A 22,346-nucleotide genomic window follows, 5' to 3' on the forward strand; every position below is an offset into this window, starting at 1 on the left:
AGAAATTCAGACAAAGGTCTTGGTCGTCCAGCTTGACCCTGTCTGACCTTTTGGGTAAACATGGCAGCAGCAGCTGCTGCTGCTGATGGTGGTGGAAATCTCTAATCTTTGCAAATGACCTTATAATCCCTACTGGTTTGATAGATAGCAACAATTGCTTGACAACGGCCAAATAATGGCTTCCTCTCCTGATTTCTTTCCTACCTGCCGTTCTGTTAACACACACCATGTAAGCAGCCAAATCTTCTGCTTTTACTGAGGCACTATCACTAGCTGGTGCCCATGGATTTCCCCTTCCTTAGGTTTTGACACATTGTCTTTTGATTTTAGCTTTTCTTTTTTTATGAAATGACACAAAAGAACCTGCTGTCTATTCTGACCAAGTGGGGAATGTTGCACAACCTGGTTAAGACCAGTTTTTTGCATTTTTTTCAAAGCCCTGGAATGGAAAGAGGGTGTATTTAATGTTTACCATGATGCCTACATCATGACTTCATCCTTGGTTTGGATTTTTTTAAGTGTTTGTGTAATCTGTTCCAAATTAGTGTCAACTAGGCACATGATACAAAATCCTGTGTAGCCTCTCCTGGTTTGCTCTCAGCTTTAAAACAAAAAACAAAACATGAATGAAACTTGTCTTTCAAGCCTTTTTGTAATATATTTACTAAGGTAAATTAACAACACTTTGAGACATAGGCAGGAGATTGTTACGCCATGAAAGCACTAGACTTTAAAATAAGGCTGTTTGAAGGACAAAAATCACAAATAACAGCCTTTTACTAACAAAACTACTCCATCCCTTTTTCCCTCCTAAGTCTTTGCTCAAGTCAGTGCAGAGCAGTCATTTCTTCACCACTTATTGAGGAAAGAAACATGTATTTTACAAGCGGCTGAATGAAAGTCAGTTCTTCGGAAGATAGATTTTTTTTTTTTAGACTTACCATATGATAATCACATGTTATTATTGTTTTTTTTTAATTTCTAAAGTTTCTGTCATGAATTGTAGTTTAGGACCAAAGGGCAAACAAGAGTGTGGGAGCAGCATGACAAACTTGAAAGCTTTAATGAAACAGACACCCAACTTATATAGCCAGGCGAGTCGGCCATGGCGACAGGTGGCCAACAAACGATCCCAGTGGTGAAAAAAAAGGTGCAAATGAGGAGACACGGCTGAATGTTGTCTACTTAATTACCTAGTGGTTCTGGTTGAGAGAGAATAATTACCAGGAGCAGAGAGGGAGGAAATACAGGGAAGAAATCTAATAGAATATAAATTAAGAATAAAGTACTCAAAATAAATAACTAATGAAGCAACAACTAACAAATACGGCAATAAAGAAACTGAGGCATGAATGATAATCAAAACACCTAAGACTCACAGATGATGACAGTTTCTTGTGAAAAGTGTTAAACATTCTGTTTGTTCACTGATTTTTTTTTTCACAGATTAAACCAGACGTTGTTGCATTTTATAAGAGCATTTTGTATCAACCTCTAACTGCCTCTTACTGAGTTTAGTTTAAAAAATACATTTAATTGGGGTTTTTGCTTTCGAACAGATTATAAGTGTTTGTTTTAAAATACCAGCTGCAATTGTTATATAGCTATTTAGAGTGTAAATTAGCGAAATATAGCATGATTTGGTAAGACTGAAACCAATAGATGACAGCAATGTGCGACTGATATCCTTGGTGTTAAAAACACATCAACAGACATAGTGGTGTACTTACTCCATCGTGGTTGGACAGTGGTCTACAAGATAAAGGAGTAAGATTAGAATTCATATGGGCTAAAATGTTCTGCTTTTTTTTCACATTGAATTTTAAAAAAAACTAAATTTTCTTCACACAGGTGCATAAAACCACAACTGAAATCTCTGGCACTTGGTTTCCATGCCTTGGCAACACGAACTCTTGGTAAGTCAACTCTGAAGCCCATCCGATGGTGGTCAAGTTACTCGATTTAGAATAAACTTACCTGTTTAAAACATTCCTCTTGTTAATACACCATATAACGCTGTTGTTCGAGTTACGTAGTAACTTTACCCATTCTGAGCAGTTCTAGCTTGGTTCTTTGAGTCTCCATCTAAACCTCTTTGTTTGCCTTGTGGTTCTACAGCAGGGATCCCAGCACCCATCTACTTTGGAGCAATCATAGACACCACATGCCTCAAATGGGGTCAGAAAAGATGTGGAGGCATTGGAGCCTGCAGAATCTACAACACCACCGCCTACAGGTAGTTGTCAGTCATGTGCAACACCACTCTACATAAAAAATAATAAACTAATTTCTCACAGAATAAAGCATAATGATTCACAATCACAGTCCCCCCCCCCATGCATTCTTTGCTTCTAAAGAAAAATCTCAATGAGTCTTGCTGCAAAACATTGAGTTAGTTGTCCTTAAGCGGCTCTGGCAACACACTTTAAGTCATTGTCAACTTTGAAGACCCGATGGAGCCCAAGCTTCAACTTCCTGGCTGATGTCTTGGCGGTACTTCAGCGTTTGAACATGATGTTCTTTTCTCATGGTGCCATCTAGTTTGTGAAGCGTTGTGGTCCCTCTGACAGCGAAACACCACCACAGCTGGCATGGCGCTATCAGAATTGCAAGCTTTCCTCTTCCTCCACCAGATGTAACAATTGTCATTATGTCAAGTCAAGTTTATTTGTATAGCACATTTCAGCAGCAAGATGGTCCAAAGTGCTTTACATCATTGAAACATAAAACAATCAAACACATCGAGACGGTTGTGATATCAGTAACAAACACTGAATTGTATCAAGTGAAAACATCAATACACATCAAATATCTTGGTCAATGTTCTTGTTATTATGGGTCAAAAGCAACTCCAAACAGGTGGGTTTTCAGTCTTGATTTAAAGGAACTGGAAATTTGTTCAAGATTTGTAGAGCACAGAAGCTGAAAGCTGCTTCTCCATGTTTGGTTCTGGTTCTGGGTATGCAGAGTAGACCAGAACCAGAAGATCTGGGTTGTCTAGACTAGGGTTGATACAGCAACAACAGGTCTTTAATGTATTTTATTTAGGTGTTAAGCCGTTATGGGATTTATAAATTAACAGAAGTATTTTAAAGACTATTCTCTGAGATACAGGGAACCAGTGTAAAGACTTAGAACTGGGGTGATGTGCTCTATCCTCCTGGTTTTAGTGAGAACGCGAGCAGCAGCATTCTGGATCAGCTGCTGCTGTCTGATTAATTTTTATGGGGAGACCTGTGAAGACACCGTTGCAGCAATCAATGCGACTAAAGATAAACACATGGATGAGTTTCCGTAGATCTCGTTGAGACATCAGTCCTTTAATCCTGGAAATGTTCTTCATGTGCCAAGTTCCTAGAAGGCAGACTTTGTGACTGTTTTTATGTGTCATTATCATTCAAGGTTCAGGTCCATCACTACACCCAGATTTCAGGCTTGATATTATGGCTGAACACTTCCATTTTGTTCAGTTTTCCCCCTCTCCTTAGTTTATTGGACTGCTTTTCAGTAGTTTTGCATTTGACCAGGGTCTGTGTCACTACCGGTAGAATGAGGTGATACCAGGACCCTACAGAGGTTTCACAGGCAGTCCAGCTCCACCAGGATGGCACATCAATACATGCCGTTGCCAGAATGTAGCTCCTCAGCTGATCTCATCGAAACTGGCTAAGGCAAAGATTACGCTTTAATTAGCTAAACATTTTTTCTTAATCATTTTAATGCAGGCAACGCTGGAGATAGGCACCAGCATCCCCGGTGACCCCATGAGGGATAAAGCGGTTTGGAAAATGGATGGATGGATGGATTTTAATGCAGGCTTATTTTATCTTTATATATTCAGCAAATTGTATGGACAGCTACCTCAAAAGTTTTTTTTTTAATTCCAGATCCCTCATATTGGTTCTTCCCCTTTTCATATCGTGAAAACAGGATATACATTAGCAAAGCCCTCATATTTCTTTACTTTCTCTCCCCTTAAGGATAGCTTATCTGGGCCTGACTCTGAGCCTGCGGACTGTCTCGTTCATTATCTGCATCCCGGGCTTCGTCCTGCTCAGTCGACAGCTGAGGCAGGAGGAGAAAAAAAGCGCCCTACGCGGAGCCCTGGCAAACGGTGGGACCGAATTGGAGGCGATCAGGAAGGAGGAACTGGTGATTTTGAATTGTGATCAGGTAGTGCACGCGACGGAGAACAGCACGGACAGGCACAGCCAGTTGTGACTGCTCACAAGCAGAAAAGACTCTACGTCTCTGTCCTTATTGCTAAGAGAGTACATCCAAAGTATGTACCTCATATATATATATATAAAAAAGAGATTTTCAGGGAATCACATGTTGTGTTCAATCATCTCATGTAGACCATAAAAATCTATATTTGTACTGCTGAATGTGTGAAGGTGTTGAGAACCTGGCAGAGATCTGACTCGCCTGACATATTTATGGAATGTACATTCTGCTGTTTTTCTTCGACTTTCGATCCGGACACAAGGCTGCGACTGGAAATGAAACTGGGACGTGGTTGGCCGCTACAAAACAGTCCAGTTTGTTTTAAACACCAGCATCTATCGAGCTGCCTCTGTAGATAGTGAAGTTAAATGAAAGGGGTTCTCCCTGTTGTCAGTGTTACTAAACAAAAGAGGTAAAGTGGCCTTAGAAATCAGAGGGACAAGAGGCTAAGAGACATTTTTTTTTTTTTTTACTGGTTTGGTCAAATTCTTGGGAGGTTTTTGAGGGTATGCACCGGTTGATGTCATGTTAAGGACTCAGTACGTGCCTCATTCAGCCAATGGTTACCTCCGTGTGCCACCTGTCCCCCCCCCAATTCACATGTGAAATTATCAGTTTTAATTTTTTACATTTCGAGCTGCCGGTCTTTAAACTTGTGTAGAAAAGTGGTTGAAATTTTAAGTGTAATTTAAAAAAAAAAAAAAAGAGGCCCACAAAGTTTGATTTGATTGTATTACGGTTTGTGTTGTGTCCTTATAGTGAAAAAAAATAGCAATTTTGGAGTTCATAGTTCACTTCAAATTAACATTTGTGTTTAAATATAATATAGTCATAAATTTAAAGAGGTTCAGATATTAATATCCACAATCCCCGCAGTGACAGCTGTAATCTAATTCTCTTGAGAAAACACCTCACACTGACCGATTTTAAACACTTAGGGTTCCTATTTAGGAGCCATAATGGTTCCTATAAAAAGCTGTTAATTATTGTGTTTAATGCAAAGTATTTTATGTGGCTACACCTGTTTATTGGTATACTCTATGTTGAGTGTTTTTAGGGGTGGGTTAAAGTATGTGAAGTGGAACCGCAGGGAGTATTTCTGTATGTTTCGCTCCTATATTTTTAGTGATTGTTGAATATGCTCCCTCGGGTTTGTTGTTTTTGTATTTCTCTGTGTGACTGAGGTCATCCGTGCCAAAATCCAGAATCATTCTGATCTCTCAGGTTTTATTCCCAGATGAAGCTTGCTCTCAAGAATAAGAAGCCATTTTTGTTAAATTGACAGTTTCTCAAAGTAATATCAGTAACTGTGAAATAAATGTTTTCAGAATACTTGAAAATGCACCTAACATTTTAACTTAGAAAATTAGAAAAATACCAAAATTTCCTGCCTTAAGATTGTAAATTCACAAAAGTAGACTGGTACAATGGACAGGTCTGGCTTGCTTATTTTGTTGTCTAATCTCTCAGAAAGAATATAACAGATTATTAAAGTGTAACCATAATTTAAACCTATTATCTGAAAATTATTTGACAACATCTGCGACGGACTGGCGACCTGTCCAGGGTTTACCCTGCCTCTCGCCCATTGACAGCTGGAGATAGGTACCAGCACTCCTCAAGACCCCAACAGGGATAAGCTGTAGGAAAATGGATGGATGGATTGATATTTGTTGACGTCATAAAATAGTTGGATAATTTCATTTATCAAGAAAATAAAACAGACTTCTTTTGCATCTAGAAATCCCTGCACATCACTAATGAAATGTTCAATTAATCAAAAGAAGACTCTTTATGAACAGATTTACAATTATTTTACAGTTCCAGTGACTTCTGAAGAATAACTTTGTCCCCCTATGAGTTTCTTAATATTAGGCTTGCATGTTTCAGAAGGTTTCTGGTCAGATCATGCCACAGCATGTACTGGACTTAAACCCAGACTTTAACTAGGCCATTCCAAAATTTTCATCTTTTTTTGTTTGCTTCTGTTGTGATGCTCTGGGACATTCACACTACTGATGCCATGTTTCACTGTATGAAAGTATTTTGTTAAAATGTGTTTGTTTTAACGTAACAGTGCAGAACACCTTCCTAAAACACCAAACTTTGTTCATCAATCTTCTGAATTTTTCCTTAAAAGTATTGGGCAGGATCACATTTCTTTTTTTGGGAGGACATGTCATTTTGGCTCACGAATTGTTTTGGTGTTAGCTTTCTGCAGTCAATGCTATTTTTGACCATTCTCTTTGTTATTGATGAATCGTGAACTCTGACCTTAACTGAGATAAGAGGGCTTTAGATGTTGCTCTGGATCCTTTGGTGACCTTTGCCATAACATGCAAACGCACTGTTGGAGTAATTTTGGTCGGCTGGCCCCTCCAGCGAAGGCTACTGCTTTTTGGAGGTCTTTTTTTGCCTACTTCATGTCGTCAGACAGGTTCTATTAAAGTAAATTTATTTAGGTTAGATTTTTTAGATTTTTTCTCTTTCTTTTAAACTAAAATATGTATGACAAAAAGAAGAAACCTTTAAGAGGGCAGGTCTTAACACTATTAGAACGGTTAAAAACATCAAACAGAACTTTGAAGATCAGTCTTCTACATTATACTGGTGATTTATTTTCTTTTTAAACAAACAAATTACCTGACACAATAACGCTGTTGGCTGCCTTTCTGCTAAGGACAATAAAAATAACGATTAATACCTAAACTGTGGTATTGTCCCACCCAAATACGTAGAAGTTGCTTACAGCGTCTCAAAAAGATTTAATGTAGCAGTTTCCAGCTCAGACCAAGAATTAAAAAGGGGTAATGTTATAATTTAAGTTGTGGCAAAAAGCAACATTATAACCTGAATCTGGTTAACAAAGATTTTTTACCTTTTACTGAAACTTCTCCAGCTCTTTAGGGTTCCTCCATTTCATTTTCTATTGATTACATGAAATACCAAAACATATTGGTCCATCTCCTGGAGTGTAATGTGATTTTTTTCAGGCAATAATATCCGTTTTTGCTGGCTGACAAGGCAAGGCAGAGCAGTGCGATTAGCGAGTTTAAGCTGCATTAATGAGCTCAACTCGTCTTTCTTTGTTTTTTGTTTTGTTGGACAATTTTTGCAAAATCAAAAAAAAAAAAAAAAAAAAAGGATAAAGAAGAAAACTATAGAAGGTGTGGCAAACAAACTGCTTTGTTTGCCTGACTTGGAGGGAATGGTGGCCCAATGGTTAGAGAGCAAAGCGCTTGTGTCCTGTAGAGGCTGCAACGTTTCTGGTTTGACTCCTACAGACTGCCACTGTGGCTCCTTGAGCAAGACCCTTAGCCCTGTAATACTCTCCAGGCACTGCACAGTGGCAGCCACTATTCCCAGAGAGATGGGTTAAATGCAGAGGACAAACTTCACTGGAATGGATGTTGCAATGACAATAATTATTATTATTGAAGAGAACAAAAAAGTCCCATCTTCATTTCTGCATAAAGGTTAAATGCTGTAGGCAGGTTTGATCTGTGTTCAACAGTCTTATGCACGATGGGGAACATTTTGAGTGATTAAATTACCAAATCAGATGCTACAGTGCTGTTTTGCAAGGTCAATGTTCAGATGTTTATCACTGTAACGTAAGAGTATCAATTATTTTTTACCAGCCACTGTTTACAAAGTAATAGATTTAAGATCTGAAAGTATGGGTTATAATCCTCATCACACAATCTCAATCATTCAAAAGGTTTTCAGTGATGTCTCAAAAAAATCTATCCTTCAGAAAATTGTTTAATTTTACTCTTTTGTGTGTTTAAAGTGTGTTTTTCGCCCAAGTTGTCTGTTGGTTATTCAGGGTCAGTTTCAGGCATGGTGAGACAGATGCAGAGCGGAGACGCATATAGGAAGGAACATCAATAATGTAAAAGGCATTCAGCTGCATTAAAGTAACCAGATTGTAAATACATTTCCTGGATTATTTTTGTAAAATGTGAAAAGATATCAAATGTTGATCAAAAATAAACATTTACTATGAAAAATCCCATGATGGTTTTGATGGTATTTGTCAATGATGGAAACCAACCAAAGTGTTGGATAACCAAACCTACTTTTATTAACGGCCAGCTAAAAAGGCACTTCAATCGGATTTCTTTGTACAAAAACAAACCTGAACAGATCATACAATCCATGTTGTGAATCCCTAAAATAACTACTTTAGCATAGAGAACTAGAAACTTTCAAACACAGTGACACATCTTAACCAACATAAAGGAAAGATATACTTAATAAAACAATCATACATTCCCGTTTTGTAAAACATAAATGTGAAATGCAGTGCAACAATTATAGAAGTCACTGGACCCCATTCTGTAACACATTAAAATGTCTATTAAGTCTTATACTTAAACGCTAAGAATTTTAAAGGGTCACATTTCATCCACACAAGACTGTTTATATGTGAGAGAATTTCATCAGCATTAACGGATTACAGCAAAAAAAAAAAAAAAAAACATAAATAAAGGGAGGGTGTGTTTTACGCCAGACAACTTGGCAGAATTGGGACTAACGATTTGGGAGAGAACGTTGGCTGAAATCCAGCAGAACTGTGTAGACGCCTCGTCTAAGTGGAAAGCTTACAAGCAGACTTGTCCTGCGTTTGCGTGGAGGTGAGAAGGCGGCAACATAGTGAGAAAAACAAACCTTAAACACAAACATTCATTTATCAGCGTTGACAACAGCGACGGGTGTCTTTAGCTTTTAGCAGCTTCTGCACGCTAATCTGTTTTAAAAAGCTTGAATTAACAACTCGAACTAGACAGCGCACATTAATTTAACTCGCCATGTGACCTGTGATCATATAATCACCACCCACCCTGCAGACGGCTGCTGATTGCTCTCAGCTGAAATTTTCCGTTACACTACAGTGAGAGGAAATAGAAACCAATCGTCATTCAAATACAAAACAAATGTCCACCCCAACTTGCTAAGGTCTGCTCTTCTGAGAATTCAATTCAGCGTTACGAATTTATACACAATGACAGAGTTTCAGAATGATGCGATATGTTGCAGTGGCTTTCTTGATGATTTAACCATCTCCACTAGTCGTCCTTTTTGTTCACGTTATCGTGCTGATTCTGCAAGAAATAAAAAAAAAACAAACATCATAATATTCAATAAATGCATCGAAGCTTTATAATTAACATGTGAAACAATTGCAAATAAATCTCTTATGTCTTATTTTAATCTATTAACAACACCGATCAGTGACCTCCTCACCAACAGGCCCCAGGTGGTCAAGACTGTTTTAACGCACATCCGCCCCAATGACTCAACACTGGAATGCTGCAGGGCTGTGTCCTCAGCCCTCCTTCTCTTCACCCATGACTGTTCTGCTGTCCACTCCACAAACATGGGGGTGAGGTTAGTGGACGACACCACTGTGGTGGGTCTTATGTCCAACAATGATGAGACCCACTACAGGGATGATGTCTGCAATCTGACACAGTGGTGCTCCAGGAACAACAACATCCTGAACACCAGATGTCACAGTGGACTACAGAAGGTCCATGAAGACTGAACACGCTCCTCCATCCATACAGGGGAGGTGGTGGAGTGCATCGACAGCATAAAGTTCCTGAGCATTTACATCTTCTCTGACCTCTCGTGGACTGTGAGCACCTCCAACCTGGTGAAGAAGGCCCAACAACGGCTCTTCTTCTTTAGGAAATTCAAACCAACTGGACTTTCCATTAAGCTGTTAAAAAAGTTTCTACAGAGCTACCAGAGAAAGTGTTTTGTGTCTCAACATAACAGTGTGGTACGGAAGCTGCTCGTTGCAGGGGAAAAAGGATTTAGCACGAGTGGTGAGGTCAGCACAGGGGATTGTGGGATGCCGTCTACAAGATCTGGACACAGTTTATGCTGCACAAGTCCAGAAAGGGCCAGACGTATTGCCACAGATTCCACCAACATGAGCAATCCACTGTTTGACCCACTTCCATCAGGGAAACGATTCAGGAACAGATTTAAAAACAGCTTCATTCCCAAAGCTGGAAGGGCTGCCGCCCCCACTGAGACTTAACAAACCACCAGCCCAGTTCATAATCCGTTACATTACAAAAACTACTGGTTACACAGGTTTCTGATCCGATAAGAATCATTCTGCCTCTCACTTGCAAATGTGTATTTACACAATTCAATCTCTCGGGCACTGTCTGTTTAGGCATCCATGCAAAATGCACAATTCAGCTACATTTATTGCACAGTATTGTAGTCTGCTGTCTGACTCTCTGACTAAAAAATAAGTCCATTAGCTGCTAAGGACTATTACCATTTAAGCCTCTCAGGAAGTGTTGTTTTTGGGCAGTGCAATCAACGGTTTAAAAAAAAGGAAAGATTATGGGTTGCTGTGTCTGCATGTTATCTGTAATTATGTGCATTCTGAGTCGGTATCTGCCTCATCAGTAATTTTATTATGGTAACACATTATGACAATAAACATTCTTGATCTATTGACAACAGGAACAACTATACTCCATGACTGGTTGGTGCCAGATTGGTGCCATGTTAAAGACAATACAAAGGTAAACGTGTGTCTCCAACCTGCGGTTTGCCTTATAAAACGCCTGTCAGATTAAGAGCATGTCGCTGAAATTTGGGTATCGTGGTGAAAACCCTAAATAGTCCTTTTTGCACAGCTCCTTCTGAGTTTAGGATTACCTGGAGCTCCTGATGTTCCTTCAGCAGCCGCTCGTACTCCCGGCCAAGTCCCTCCATCTGCTTCTTCAATCCCTCTGCATCTGACTGAGATTTCTTCAATGCTGCAGAGGATGACACTCACACGAGTGAACAGGACATTCATTGTGCATTTACTAGCTTCAAGAGGCAATATTGGACCTTCATCTGATAAGGAGAAGAAAACTACACAAACACAATGTGTGACGTGAACCAAACTTTGGATTCTGTTGTCCTGACCACTTCGGTTAACCAGATTAATTTTATAAGTTAGCCAGAGCGAACTCTTAGCTCATCCAAAATACACCAAGCTTTCTATGTTTATTCATTCGTTAAAATGTAATAATTAAAAAAACATCTACTCTAGTTCTTTATGACTCAAATTGTAAAGAACACACTAGGAAGATGTGACTCATTCCTTGAAGATGTAATAAACTGTATTGACCTGTTGATTAGTTTTTTTATAGAATTTATCAGACTGGTTGGTTACTGGACATTAAAGCCATTTAAAGTAGCTTATAGTTCCTACATGTGCACACAAAATGAAAATAATGTGGACAACAAAAACAACTAACCATCACCAGAGGACTTCAGCTCATCTTTTAGCTTCCCCACTTCCTTCCTCAGCAGCTCCATGCCCTCTGCGGTTGCCTTATCGCCCTGCCCTTGCATCAGGGTCTGAAATTAAAGGAACGCCTTAGTTTAACACAAACAGGAAAAAAAAAAAAAAACAACAACACAGAGAAACATAATTGAGTAAATAAATTGAAAAAATAAGATGGGCACCATAAAAAAAGAAAAACACTACAATCAACGTTAGGGGAAAAAAAGTCCTTTTAGTTATTAGAAAATGTTCCCTCCTTACCAAATTACCCTGCATCTACTACAATAATAAGTAACATCTACCTGTTTCAGCTGCTCGTTGTCCTTCATGTACTTCTCTGCTGCTTTATTAGCGTCATCGGCCTGCGCCTGGAGAGCAGCTGTAGTCCCAGACACGGCCGCCAACTGGTTGATTAAAGTGATCAACCGCTTCATAACCCTGCAGACACCAACAGAGCATAAGAGGCATAGGCGCGGTCTGAAACGTGGGGGCCTGGGTTTGCAGCGGACGAATGCAGAAACTCACAGCCAGAGGAAGACTGCGAAACCAGAGATGTAGAGGTTCCTCTGAGCCCGAAAAAGCTTCATGTGCAGGTGGTCAAACATGTTGGGCTGCACCTTGGCGTCTGTGCCGATTTCTTTGTTTGAATATTTCCGGACCTCACGAACAGCATCTAAAGGAGAACAAGAAGAAGAACTAAGACTCTGTGCACCACTCAGAGAAACTCGCTGCATATCTAACATCTGCTCAAAGAATAATAAAAAAAAACAATTCAAATGAATAAACAAAAAACATGTTAATCATGTTTTTCAAGGCAAACTTAAAAATGCTGAAACAACCGTATGCTTGTCCATATATGCTATAGAATTATTAAATATAGATAATATGCCTTTGTATAAAACACCACTAAGCTACACACAAAAAAATCTATTTTAGCAAATTGCTGCTAATCTCCTAAATTTGCTACTGCATTCCCTACTCAGCTTTACTAATCCTTTCAATCGTATTCTGGACATTTTGCTCCCTTTCGTTTTTGCCTCGACGACGTTTTGCTCCCACTCAGAAAATCAACGAGTTAAAGTAATTTTCTGTAACTTGCAACTGTTATAAGAGTTTTCTACATTATATTTGCCAGCAGGTTGATAAGGAACAGTAATCTGTCATACTTCAGAAGAGTCCACTGGTCCAAATGGGAATCAGAACCGCAGACGATGCCAATAAGATGAAAAAAACAAAAACTCAGCAAATGGCTATATGGTTCAAATAAACTACACCTATTTTATGATTATTTATTTCCATATTTGCGATTATTTTGTTTATGGATATAACATGGAAGTGAGATGGGGCAGAATTGCAGCTCGTGGTCGGCATGGATCGGTGAAGTGCGGAACTGACCAGGAGCCTTTCATTCTTACCAAGAAAGAGAACAATAAGGACTATGATCATGGTGAGAAAAACTTTGTTCCAGAATTTCGCCATCCAGCTCCAAATTCTCAGCTGGAAAATACTCTTCCATCTGTAAAAGGGGAAAAGAGAAACACAAGATTTATGTATATTACTGCATTTTATGGGTAAAATTTGTTTATTAATGAGACAATATGTCAAGCTGCAGCTGTGGCACAAGACAAATTGTCCCAGTGGGATGATTAGGGGTACCTTATGATTTAGAAATAACACATTTTGCTCAATCCTAGTTGCAGCAGACAGACTTTAATTCTAAAATCTAATCACCGAATGACCGTGGCCCAGCAAGGTCGGGATCTGCTACCTATAGCTCTTTAGGGCCTCCATGGTGGCTCTAAATAAATGCCAAACATTGAGCAGTGTTTTTACATTCAAAATGATAACTAAAGACCAATATCAACCAATATCATCTAAATAACATTTCCAGACCAGAATGGGATTGACGATACAATGAATTAGGCTATTATTGGTCTGCAAAGCAGGCGATTTTCCTTTATTTCCCACAAATACGGAATCAAGATGGCAGCCCTACCACTGAAAACAAAGAATATATACCACATTTTTTGCTGCTAGTTTTATTACGCAATGAGCTAAGGCTTCACTTTATCAGTGTAAATTAAAACTAACTTAAAAATAGTAAATTATTATATCAAAGTGTCTCATCTTAGGGTAAAAAGTTTCCTCTTTATAATATTTTGACAGTATATTGTCCTGAACATATATTCAGCATCGCAAGCTATTCTCTTCATGGAAGCCCAACGAGTGCATTAACAAAATAAAATCCCGATTCTCAACAAAATTCTTAAAAAAATTGTAAATTCAAATGAATCGATTAAATCGAGTTATCGCCCAGCCCTAGCTGAAGCAAAAGTTAGTTTGTCACCGTCTTCACTGCTTCAACTCTACATAACTGGGGGAATTTTGATAAACTGCACACAAACAGCTGGTTTCTGTACATTTATGTGTCACGTAAACAACCAATATGAGGAGAAAATTTAGCAACGACAGTAGCTGGATACCGGAAACCTCTCGCAGCACAACAGCTAGAAATCCTACATCATCCAGTTTTACTGGAAGCTGCACCCTCAAGCAAAATGTTTAAAGCAGCACACAATACCATCTTGCCGCTGTTGCCTTATTATGCTCTCGCTTTGGGATTTATTTTTTACTTCAGGGTCGATTTTGAGGCTTTTTTTAGAGGCCTGTAGAGTTGACCAGCTAATCAAGTGCAGGACAACTATGGACACAGCTTTAGCACCTTCGCTTTAGCAATTTGGAGTTTCTTTTCTTATTTTTCCCCCATCAGTTTGTGTTTGGGTTCATTAACTAATGTTGTTTAGCAGTGACTTTGGTTTTGAGTTTGAATCCAGATTGCTTTAGCTCATTTTTTATCATTGTAGTGTTTTTTTTCTTATTTAGACTAAGGTGATTTAAATAAAGAGCTATTTGTTGTACACTATCCTGCTGTTGTCTCTTTGGAAGCCGGACCTACCCGTTTCATTTTAATAGGGAAATACTAGGCTAACTTTGTCAATGCTTTAGGTTTAGGCTTAGTCTACCAGTGGCCCTTGCCCTTACATGTCTGCATGCTGTTATAACAGCATCAAATATTTGTTAAGGAGACACATATAACAAGCCTTTGTGCAGAAGCCAGTTCTGCTTTGGGTTAATGATCGTCAGAAGTAGATTTTGTAAAATTATTTTTAACAGGGATGCTTTTCTTTTGTAGATATTGGCATGATTTACTTCAATACGTCATGTAACGCTAAACTAACATGAAAAAAATATATTTCATTAATTCATTCACAACACTTCTTTGTGATGAGCAAACCGGAAGCAGTTTTGGGAATGGCGCTTTTCTTTTTGCCTTGTTGCTGCTCCCCGACTTTTTTAAATTGGATTTTAGGTTGTGATGGTGTTTCAGTGCGGCAGATTGTGTGGTGTCAATACAATTGCTAAACATTGTGATGATTATGGTTGCAATAAATCCACATTTCCTCTGACTGCTGTCTTTCTCATTTTGATGCTTTTAATCATTCCTATTACCTTCTCTAATTACCAGCACCAGCATCTGAGCGAGCTGTGTCATTTTCTACTCGTCTAACTTTATTAGCCTTTAAAGAGAACCCAGTTTTGTGTACTTCTGATGCTGCTTCTGCAGCAGTCCTGAGCCAGTGCGTCGCCACAGTGCATGTGTGTCATGTGTGTGCAGCAACATACATAATTTAATTTACCCCACCCCTACCTTCTGGCCGAGATGAAAGGTAAGCAGAGGATGAGAATGACGCCAATCTCTGCATAAAGGAAGAGCGCCACAGCAGTCCACTGTAGAGTCATCTTTCTTTTCTGCAAATGACCAGACACAAGAAATCACAAGAACCAGCTTCACAGATTAAAAAGAAACCATCGCATTCTTAACTCAGAGAAAGACATAAGCTAAAGCCTCACAGAACGAGCTGCTTAGCTAGTTTTGCACAAGAATTACACCCTAACTCCCCCCTGTATACAGTTCACAAAACTTAAACTTGGGAGTTGCTTCTGTTTTGTCAGCTGTAAATAAGAAAACTGAGGTTTATATGAAAATAATAGTGACATCTAAAACGTTTGAAATTAGCTTGCATTCGCGAAGAAACCACGTTTTCACGCCTCATAAATCCAACATCTCGTGTGCGTAACTGCTTAAGCTAGTGCTGCCGTCAACGTGGATATTACGCCATAAAATGGAATTTAAAGTAGCTGTAAAGATAAGTTTTATTTCACTTTGTAAAACTACGAAACTCACCGATAAATCCCCAAAATGCTAACCGGATGGGAGGTTCTTCAGAGTAAAGTTTTTGTCTTCCTGCTTTACCTCTTCCTGTTTCTTCCTCAAAGGGACAGATACGCTGCTTAGTGAAAACGATACGTCAGCGCGTCCGCCATATTGTGAGTGGCAGGTTTGCGTTGGAACTTCAACACAGGCTTAGAAACGGGAGCGTTCTCTATAAAAGCAGACACCAACAGTTAATATCAACTAATTTTAACAAACCCCTTTTTACAACAGATAGAGTAATTTAGTGCAACTGATTATGATCCATAAGGAAAAAAATGTATACCGTCAGTGCATCAGAAATCCAAATCTTACACTGATCCTTAATTTACCTCTGAAAATATAGCACTTTTCTAAGACAGATGGATGGACAGACAGTTTCAAAATAAATCCCACATTTATATTCAGTGCCATTTCTCCAAGACTTGATTCAGCAGAGCGAAACATTATTTTTCTAGAATCTATAAAATTACTGTAAAAGACCGTTAAACGATAATGGAAAACAATAATATAAGACATTTATAAAAGCCTGGGAAAAATACCAAAGCAAAGAAGACAATAAAAGACAAAACATTAAAATTTTATTTGGCTTAAACAAACAAAGAAATAAACATGAAATATTAAAATGAGAAACATTTATGAACGCTCATGTTCCAAGATCCTCAACTGTCCCGTATGTGTTCTGTAGGTAATCTATTACAGACGAGGTACTGGACAGAGAATTGAACACCTTTCTCTCGGGCTGGGAGCTGACCCTCTCCAGCATGTAGATAAGATGATGATGGAAGCATGTGAACGGAGTGCCCTGCTCGATGGAAATGTCCACCCAGTCCCATATGCACTGCAACGGAGTATCCTCATATCCCGCAAACATGGCGGGGTTGGCCAGCAGCCCCCGAGCGGCCATCACACCTGAACAGCGCGGTCCAAACAAGCAAAGTATAAGCATTTAAAAGACATTTGCAGACACTCGTGAATGTATGACAGCCGGTCGAGCACACGTACCATCCACACCAGTAAGCTGGTGAGTCGACTCCACGTCACGGAGGTACTTTATGTCTCCATTGGCGATCACAGGAACAGATACACTCTCCTTGATTGTCTTTATGGCATCATAGTGGACTGGCTGGTGGCGTTCCTCCGATGTACGGCCATGGACTGTTATCCAGGAGACACCGGCTGATTCGGCTTTCTGACACAGATCCACCGTCCTCCTCAAGTCCTTGTGGATCCTGTGGATGGAAGTAGTTTCTTTAGAACAACACAGGGAGCCAAACCGCTACTTCTAATTAAGGCAAAACTGCTCAGACACCTTGAACCTTTCACAACCACATGTGGGCGGACAGTGAAATATTGTTGACAAAAATCTCACCAAATTAATATTTATTTTGTACAACCTCTTTTGCCTTAATTACAGCGGCGCGTCTTTTGAGCTACGTCTCTTTTAGCTTTGCACGTTTAAAGATTTAAATGTTCTTCAACTCCTCTTTGCAAAATAGCTCAAGGTCAGTCAGACTGCAACATACATTTTCAAGTCCTTCCTCAGATTCTTACTTTGATGTGGGTCTGGACTTTGATTAGGCCATTTCTATACGTGAGTATTTTTTTTTTCTTATGTAAACCTTTTATGTGTTGCCCTGCAATAGACTGGCGACCTGTCCAGGGTGTACTCCTCCTCTCGCCCATTGACAGCTGGAGATAGGCACCAGCAACCCTCGCGACCCCACAAAGAATCGGCGTGTTAGAAAATGGATGGATGTAAACCTTTTAACTGTAGCTTTTGCTTTATAGGGGTTGTTGTCCGACTAGAAGAGGAGCCTAGGCGCCTCTAACAAGTTGTTTTTCTAGTGTTTTCCTGTATTTATCCTTATCCATCTTTCTGATCAGCTCCAACCAACTTCCCTGTCGCTTCTGAAGAAAACCATCCTCAAAGCATGACACTGTCTTCATGGTTCAACATAGGGGGTTGGGGGGGGGGGGGGGGGGGGGTTTAGGGTTATATCCAATGTTAGTTTCCTGCCGCTAGTATTTCCATGTAGTCCTAAAGGCTGAACTGATGGACCCTTACCTTACTATCTTTCCCATGTTTGTTTTGTCCTCTAAATGCCTTGTGGAAAACTATGAATGGGATTTCTCATGGCATTCTTTTAACAATAGTTTTCTGCTTGTCACGTTTCCATCAAGGCCAGATTTGTGGTGGGAGCAATCAACAATTCTCCTGTCAACACTAGGGCTGGGCCTTTACAGAATCGTTTTATTGTTATCGCAAAAAAATGTCTCAGCGTGATAAGAATTTGAGTTTATCTTGACAGATACATTTCAATTTGTGGTGTCTGAAAGGATTGTTATTTTTGCTATTTTCTCTACTGTTGGTTTCTTGAGAGCATCAATAAATACCAATAAATCCAACAATATAATTAAATGCAGTTATTGTGTACGGTTCGGTGTTAAAAAAATCCCTTCTCTATGTAACTAGTGTACTGATAGAACATATGTCCAATTTTATCTCGATATGTTATAAGCTACATTTTTAAATGTTTTTTATAAGAACAGTGTTTGTGTTTATTGGGCTATAGTTGACATGCAAGGACAGCCACACATTTACCTAAGAAAGACTACGACAAGCTGCAAATAGTCTTTTATCATCACTATTATTGTTATCACAATAGTAACACAATAAATAGTGCTAAAGTTTAAAGTCCATGCAGCCCATCCCTACATGACAGCATTGTCTCAGACCTCTGCAGCTATTCCAGAGTTACCATGGGTCTTCTGATGCTTCTCTTTGACTTATCAGTTCAGATGGACGGCCATATTTTTGATAGATTTGCAGCTGGGCTATACCTTTACATTTTCAGATGGTGGAAATAATGGTTTTCTGTGAGATGTGAACAGCTTGGAAAATGTTTTACACCGCAAACTGGCTTAATTTAAGAATTCAACAATCTTGCCACTCTTCTACAGATTTAATTCTGTAGCTCTTTGCTAGGGCTGTCTGTTTAGATGAAAGGCCATGCCTTGACAGGTTATACTATCTTCCTTCTTCCTTGTTTAAATATTGTTCAAAGTTCAGGGTATGGATACTTTCACAATGCCCTGTAAAGACTAGAAGACCTAGGAGTTATCTGTGTAATACAAGTTTTACCTTATTTTGATGGACGCTGTGTAGTTTGGGTTGTCCACTTGGTTCCTGACATGTCTCACCATGTCCTTAACAAGTTCAGGCTTGTTAATGAGGCATGCACCATAACCAGCTGACATAGCCCATCTGAAAACACACCACATAGACCAATCAGATATTCTAAAAGGCTTACAGGTATGCTCGTTAGAGATGCACCGATCCGATACCCGGATTGGATATCAACTCCGATATTGATTAGCTGGATCGGATATCGGATGATTGATGCCGATCCAGCATTCCGATCCAGTCATTTATTTTAATTTTTTTATTAATATCATACACAGCAATACAGTTACGACGATCTAGTCACTTCTATTCTATGTTTGCAACTGTGGTTACGCAGAGCACACAGCAGCTAACGGTTAGCAAACACAGAGCAAGTGCCGGACTGAGCCAAGTCTGCTATTTGGAAACAGTTCAAACTTGATACTCCAACAAGTCCGACTGCAACATGCAGAATCTGCAATGCGAAAGTTGCGAGGGGGGGTGATAAGGTTGATAAATTCAACACCTCAAACTTAAATAAGCACCTCCAAAAGCACCATGCTAAAGAACATGCAGAACTTTTTAACAATGTTTACTTCAAAACTGATAACTTCACTCACATGGCAAGGTTTATTCATTCAACAGTGGTATCGGCTCGGCTTTGGCCGATACGCTTAGCCCAGGTATCGGTATCGGATTGGATCAGGTAAACTGGATCGGTGCATCTCTAATGCTCGTGGGAAATAAAGATTAACACATCTGTGCACCATTGGTCCTCTAACGGGAATCAAAACAGGCACATAAGTGTTTATTAGGAATCAGGTAATAAAACAACAGCAGAGGTAATGGTATAGGCATTTCTTTTCCATTAGCAGCACCTCTGAGGACAGCCACAGTTGAGGTCAACTCCATCGGAGAAAGGTGCCACCGCACAAGCCGCATCAGCCAGGGTCTGGGCATCATGAGCAGCAAACTGCACAATGAGGGGCCGATCGCCTGGGAGGGAGAAAGTAATTCTACTCATTACCTCAAGTTCACTCAGCTAACATCTTTCTAACGAGTTATGCGCAGCTATTACAGAGGTAATGAATTGTATTTAGTGAGATCACTCACGTGCATTGGTGGTGAACTCGCTGTCTCTGGCTTTGACGGATCGCAAGAAGTCAGTTGCAACTATCATCGGGGTGAAGCAGATGTCACAGTTGTACTTCCTGACCAGAGACCTGAACGCCAACCTGTGGGAAATATCTATTAGCAGCAACAGGCACGCCACAAATGACAGGTTAAGCTAAATTTTCTATTCCAATCCCAACTACAGGAAATAAAACTTACTTTGAATATCGGACCATAGGGGCGCAGACCTTCAGCACTTTCCCCTGTTCAAACATGTCCATGATGCTGCTGCTGCTGCTGCTGCTGCTGCTGCCTGTCTTCATCCTTAAAATCAAACTTGTTAGCCACACGCTAACTGTCCGGATTTTAAGCGGAGCACTCAGTCTATAAATCCCAATTATTACCGCCTGGCATCTATATCGCGATTCCGGTAATAAAGTGAGGAATGGTATCCAGCATGAAAATCGTCTCCCAGACGTCCACGGATGGGAAAACAAAGACCCCGGTGTACGTAGATGCCGCCGCGCACGCTGGCAGGAAACGTGGGCGTGTGTTTAGACCTCTGAACCGAAACGTCACGCAGCGTCACGTCACATCCTTGATTTTTTTATTATTACTATATTTTTTCCACTGTTAGATTGTCTCCCTAAAGTACCAAGTTAGTTAGTTAAAAAATTATTTTAAAAATTGACTTTTTTTTTTTACTTCGACGCTTTGACGTCATGTTGGCTTCAGGTTCCGTGGGAAAAAACAAAACAAAACAAACAACAAAAATAGCCTTCCAGTGATCTCCCTCAAACAGAAAAAATTTATCAAATATTTTTTAGTTAAAGCTGTACGAGTCCATGAATTAGATGCGTGATGCTTTTTTTCATTGCAAGGTAAAGTTAGCGACAGGTGAACAGGCAAAACCAACAGAAGTGAAGAGCTGCCACCAAGGCAAAAGAAAAATAGAGCTATGTTAAGGTGAAGTCGTTTTTTGTTCTAACAATATACTTTTCATGTTTGTGCATTATACTATAATCTTTTTGGAACTTACGCTTCACATTTGAATATATTATTGCATTATTATACTGTATATGTTCATTATTTTATGCTGTTCATGTTCTTTCAATTTAAATATTGTACAAACATGAAAATATTTATTTTGAACAATAAAATGTTCACGTACAAATTATATATTATATTATATTATATATTATATGTTTACCTCATATTATTGCAGTTGATGACGGCAGATGAGGAAACATCTAACACTTTGGCATTGTCTGCTTTCTAGTGGTAATGTAATTCAATGCATTACGCCACATCTACCTTACTGAAGTTATTGTAATTTAACCCTTCATAGCAGCAAACACAAAACATTGCTATGTTAACATTTTCAGTACACATCAGTCCCTTTTCTAAACCTGGGCAAAGGTAAGTTAGTGTTGGAGTAATTCCATAAAACAATTTTTCCCATCGTCTCTTCCATAGCTTGAGCTATGAATTAGAACATTTTAAAGCAAAAAAACTATACTATAACTTCTATCCAGAACTCACACTTGCCAGACAAAAACAGTGCTGCCTATTTTGTTTTCCTTTTTACAGGTCCAGTCTTTTTGGTTTTATCACCTCTCTACCTGACCTGGTTCGCATAACTCCAGGCGTTTGTTGTAAATCTGATTCGGAAACTGTCTCTGTAGGAAGGTTCTTTTCACTGGACTGGGTCGGTTCAGTCGGAGCCTCCCGTTGTTGGCATAGATACAAGATGATTGCGGTGTTTTCTGATTGTCTCATGTGGACCACTGATAACATAGGAACCAGGATTCACGTGGACAGATGTCACTGTGCCCTGAGCTTGTGTATCTGTAAACCAAACAGGGTAACAGTTTATCCAAATCTCTTGTCCTGTGTCTTCTGTTGAAAGATTCTGCTCGTCTCATCCTTCTCCACGTGGTGTATGCGTTGTAGATTTGGCACATTGTAGATTTTGCAAGGCCTCTGGAAGCGTTGGCAAGGTGGTATGGAGTCTATGCCCCATAAGGAACTGAGCTGGGCTATAGCCATTGGCCAGTGCTGTGGTTCTGTAGGCCAGGAGAGCTCAGAATAGATCATTAGTTTTCCTCAGAAGGTTTTTGATTGTGTGGGCAGCTCTTTCCTCTTCACCGTTGCTTTGGGGGTACTCCGGACTGCTGGTCACTTGTTCAAAACAGTATTCGGCAGCAAACTCCTTAATTTCCTGACATGCACACTGCGAGATGTTGTCAATGATA

At 39.6% G+C, this 22,346-nt stretch overlaps 2 protein-coding genes across 4 annotated transcripts in view; one reads left to right on the top strand and one right to left on the bottom strand.

Annotated features, from left to right (window-relative positions):
• Positions 1-6,144, top strand: part of LOC105936459 (solute carrier organic anion transporter family member 1C1) — a 51,692-nt gene extending 45,548 nt beyond the window's left edge. For both annotated transcript variants that reach the window (XM_036149621.1, XM_036149622.1), the window contains exons 13-15: positions 1,852-1,916; positions 2,119-2,236; positions 3,981-6,144. In XM_036149621.1, coding sequence (XP_036005514.1) covers positions 1,852-1,916; positions 2,119-2,236; positions 3,981-4,221 — 424 coding nt within the window. In that variant the 3' untranslated portion in view covers positions 4,222-6,144. The remainder of the gene's footprint in view (positions 1-1,851; positions 1,917-2,118; positions 2,237-3,980) is intronic.
• A 1,542-nt stretch (positions 6,145-7,686) lies between these two features.
• LOC105936485 (B cell receptor associated protein 29) lies at positions 7,687-20,641 on the bottom strand. 2 transcript variants are annotated; one of them, XM_036149623.1, is made up of 13 exons: positions 20,311-20,529; positions 20,092-20,213; positions 19,857-19,974; positions 18,958-19,080; positions 16,818-17,044; positions 15,640-15,649; positions 15,249-15,344; positions 12,955-13,055; positions 12,065-12,212; positions 11,842-11,977; positions 11,511-11,613; positions 10,921-11,021; positions 7,687-9,335 (listed from the first exon to the last, which is right to left on the bottom strand). In XM_036149623.1, exons 1-13 carry the CDS (start codon positions 20,412-20,414, stop codon positions 9,300-9,302), a joined length of 1,425 nt encoding a protein of 474 aa, XP_036005516.1. In that variant the 5' UTR covers positions 20,415-20,529; the 3' UTR covers positions 7,687-9,299. The 2 variants fall into 2 exon arrangements, with proteins under 2 accessions (XP_036005516.1, XP_012732792.2); XM_012877338.3 differs by lacking the exons at positions 7,687-9,335; positions 10,921-11,021; positions 11,511-11,613; ... (3 more) ...; positions 15,249-15,344; positions 15,640-15,649 and adding an exon at positions 16,372-16,724 and having other exon boundaries at positions 20,311-20,641.
• Between the last annotated feature and the right edge of the window lie 1,705 nt (positions 20,642-22,346).

The sequence above is a fragment of the Fundulus heteroclitus genome, chromosome 18 (assembly GCF_011125445.2).
Source record: "Fundulus heteroclitus isolate FHET01 chromosome 18, MU-UCD_Fhet_4.1, whole genome shotgun sequence".
NCBI classification, from domain to species: Eukaryota; Metazoa; Chordata; class Actinopteri; order Cyprinodontiformes; family Fundulidae; genus Fundulus; species Fundulus heteroclitus.

Coding starts and splice junctions, on each gene's coding strand:
- LOC105936485 (XM_036149623.1), bottom strand. CDS start 20,414: ATGAAGACAGGCAGCAGCAGCAGCAGCAGCAGCAGCAGCATCATGGAC. Junction 11,978..12,064: donor TTCGCAGTCTTCCTCTGGCT/GTGAGTTTCTGC, acceptor TGGTGTCTGCAG/GGTTATGAAGCGGTTGATCA. Junction 11,022..11,510: donor GCTGAAGTCCTCTGGTGATG/GTTAGTTGTTTT, acceptor CATCCTCTGCAG/CATTGAAGAAATCTCAGTCA.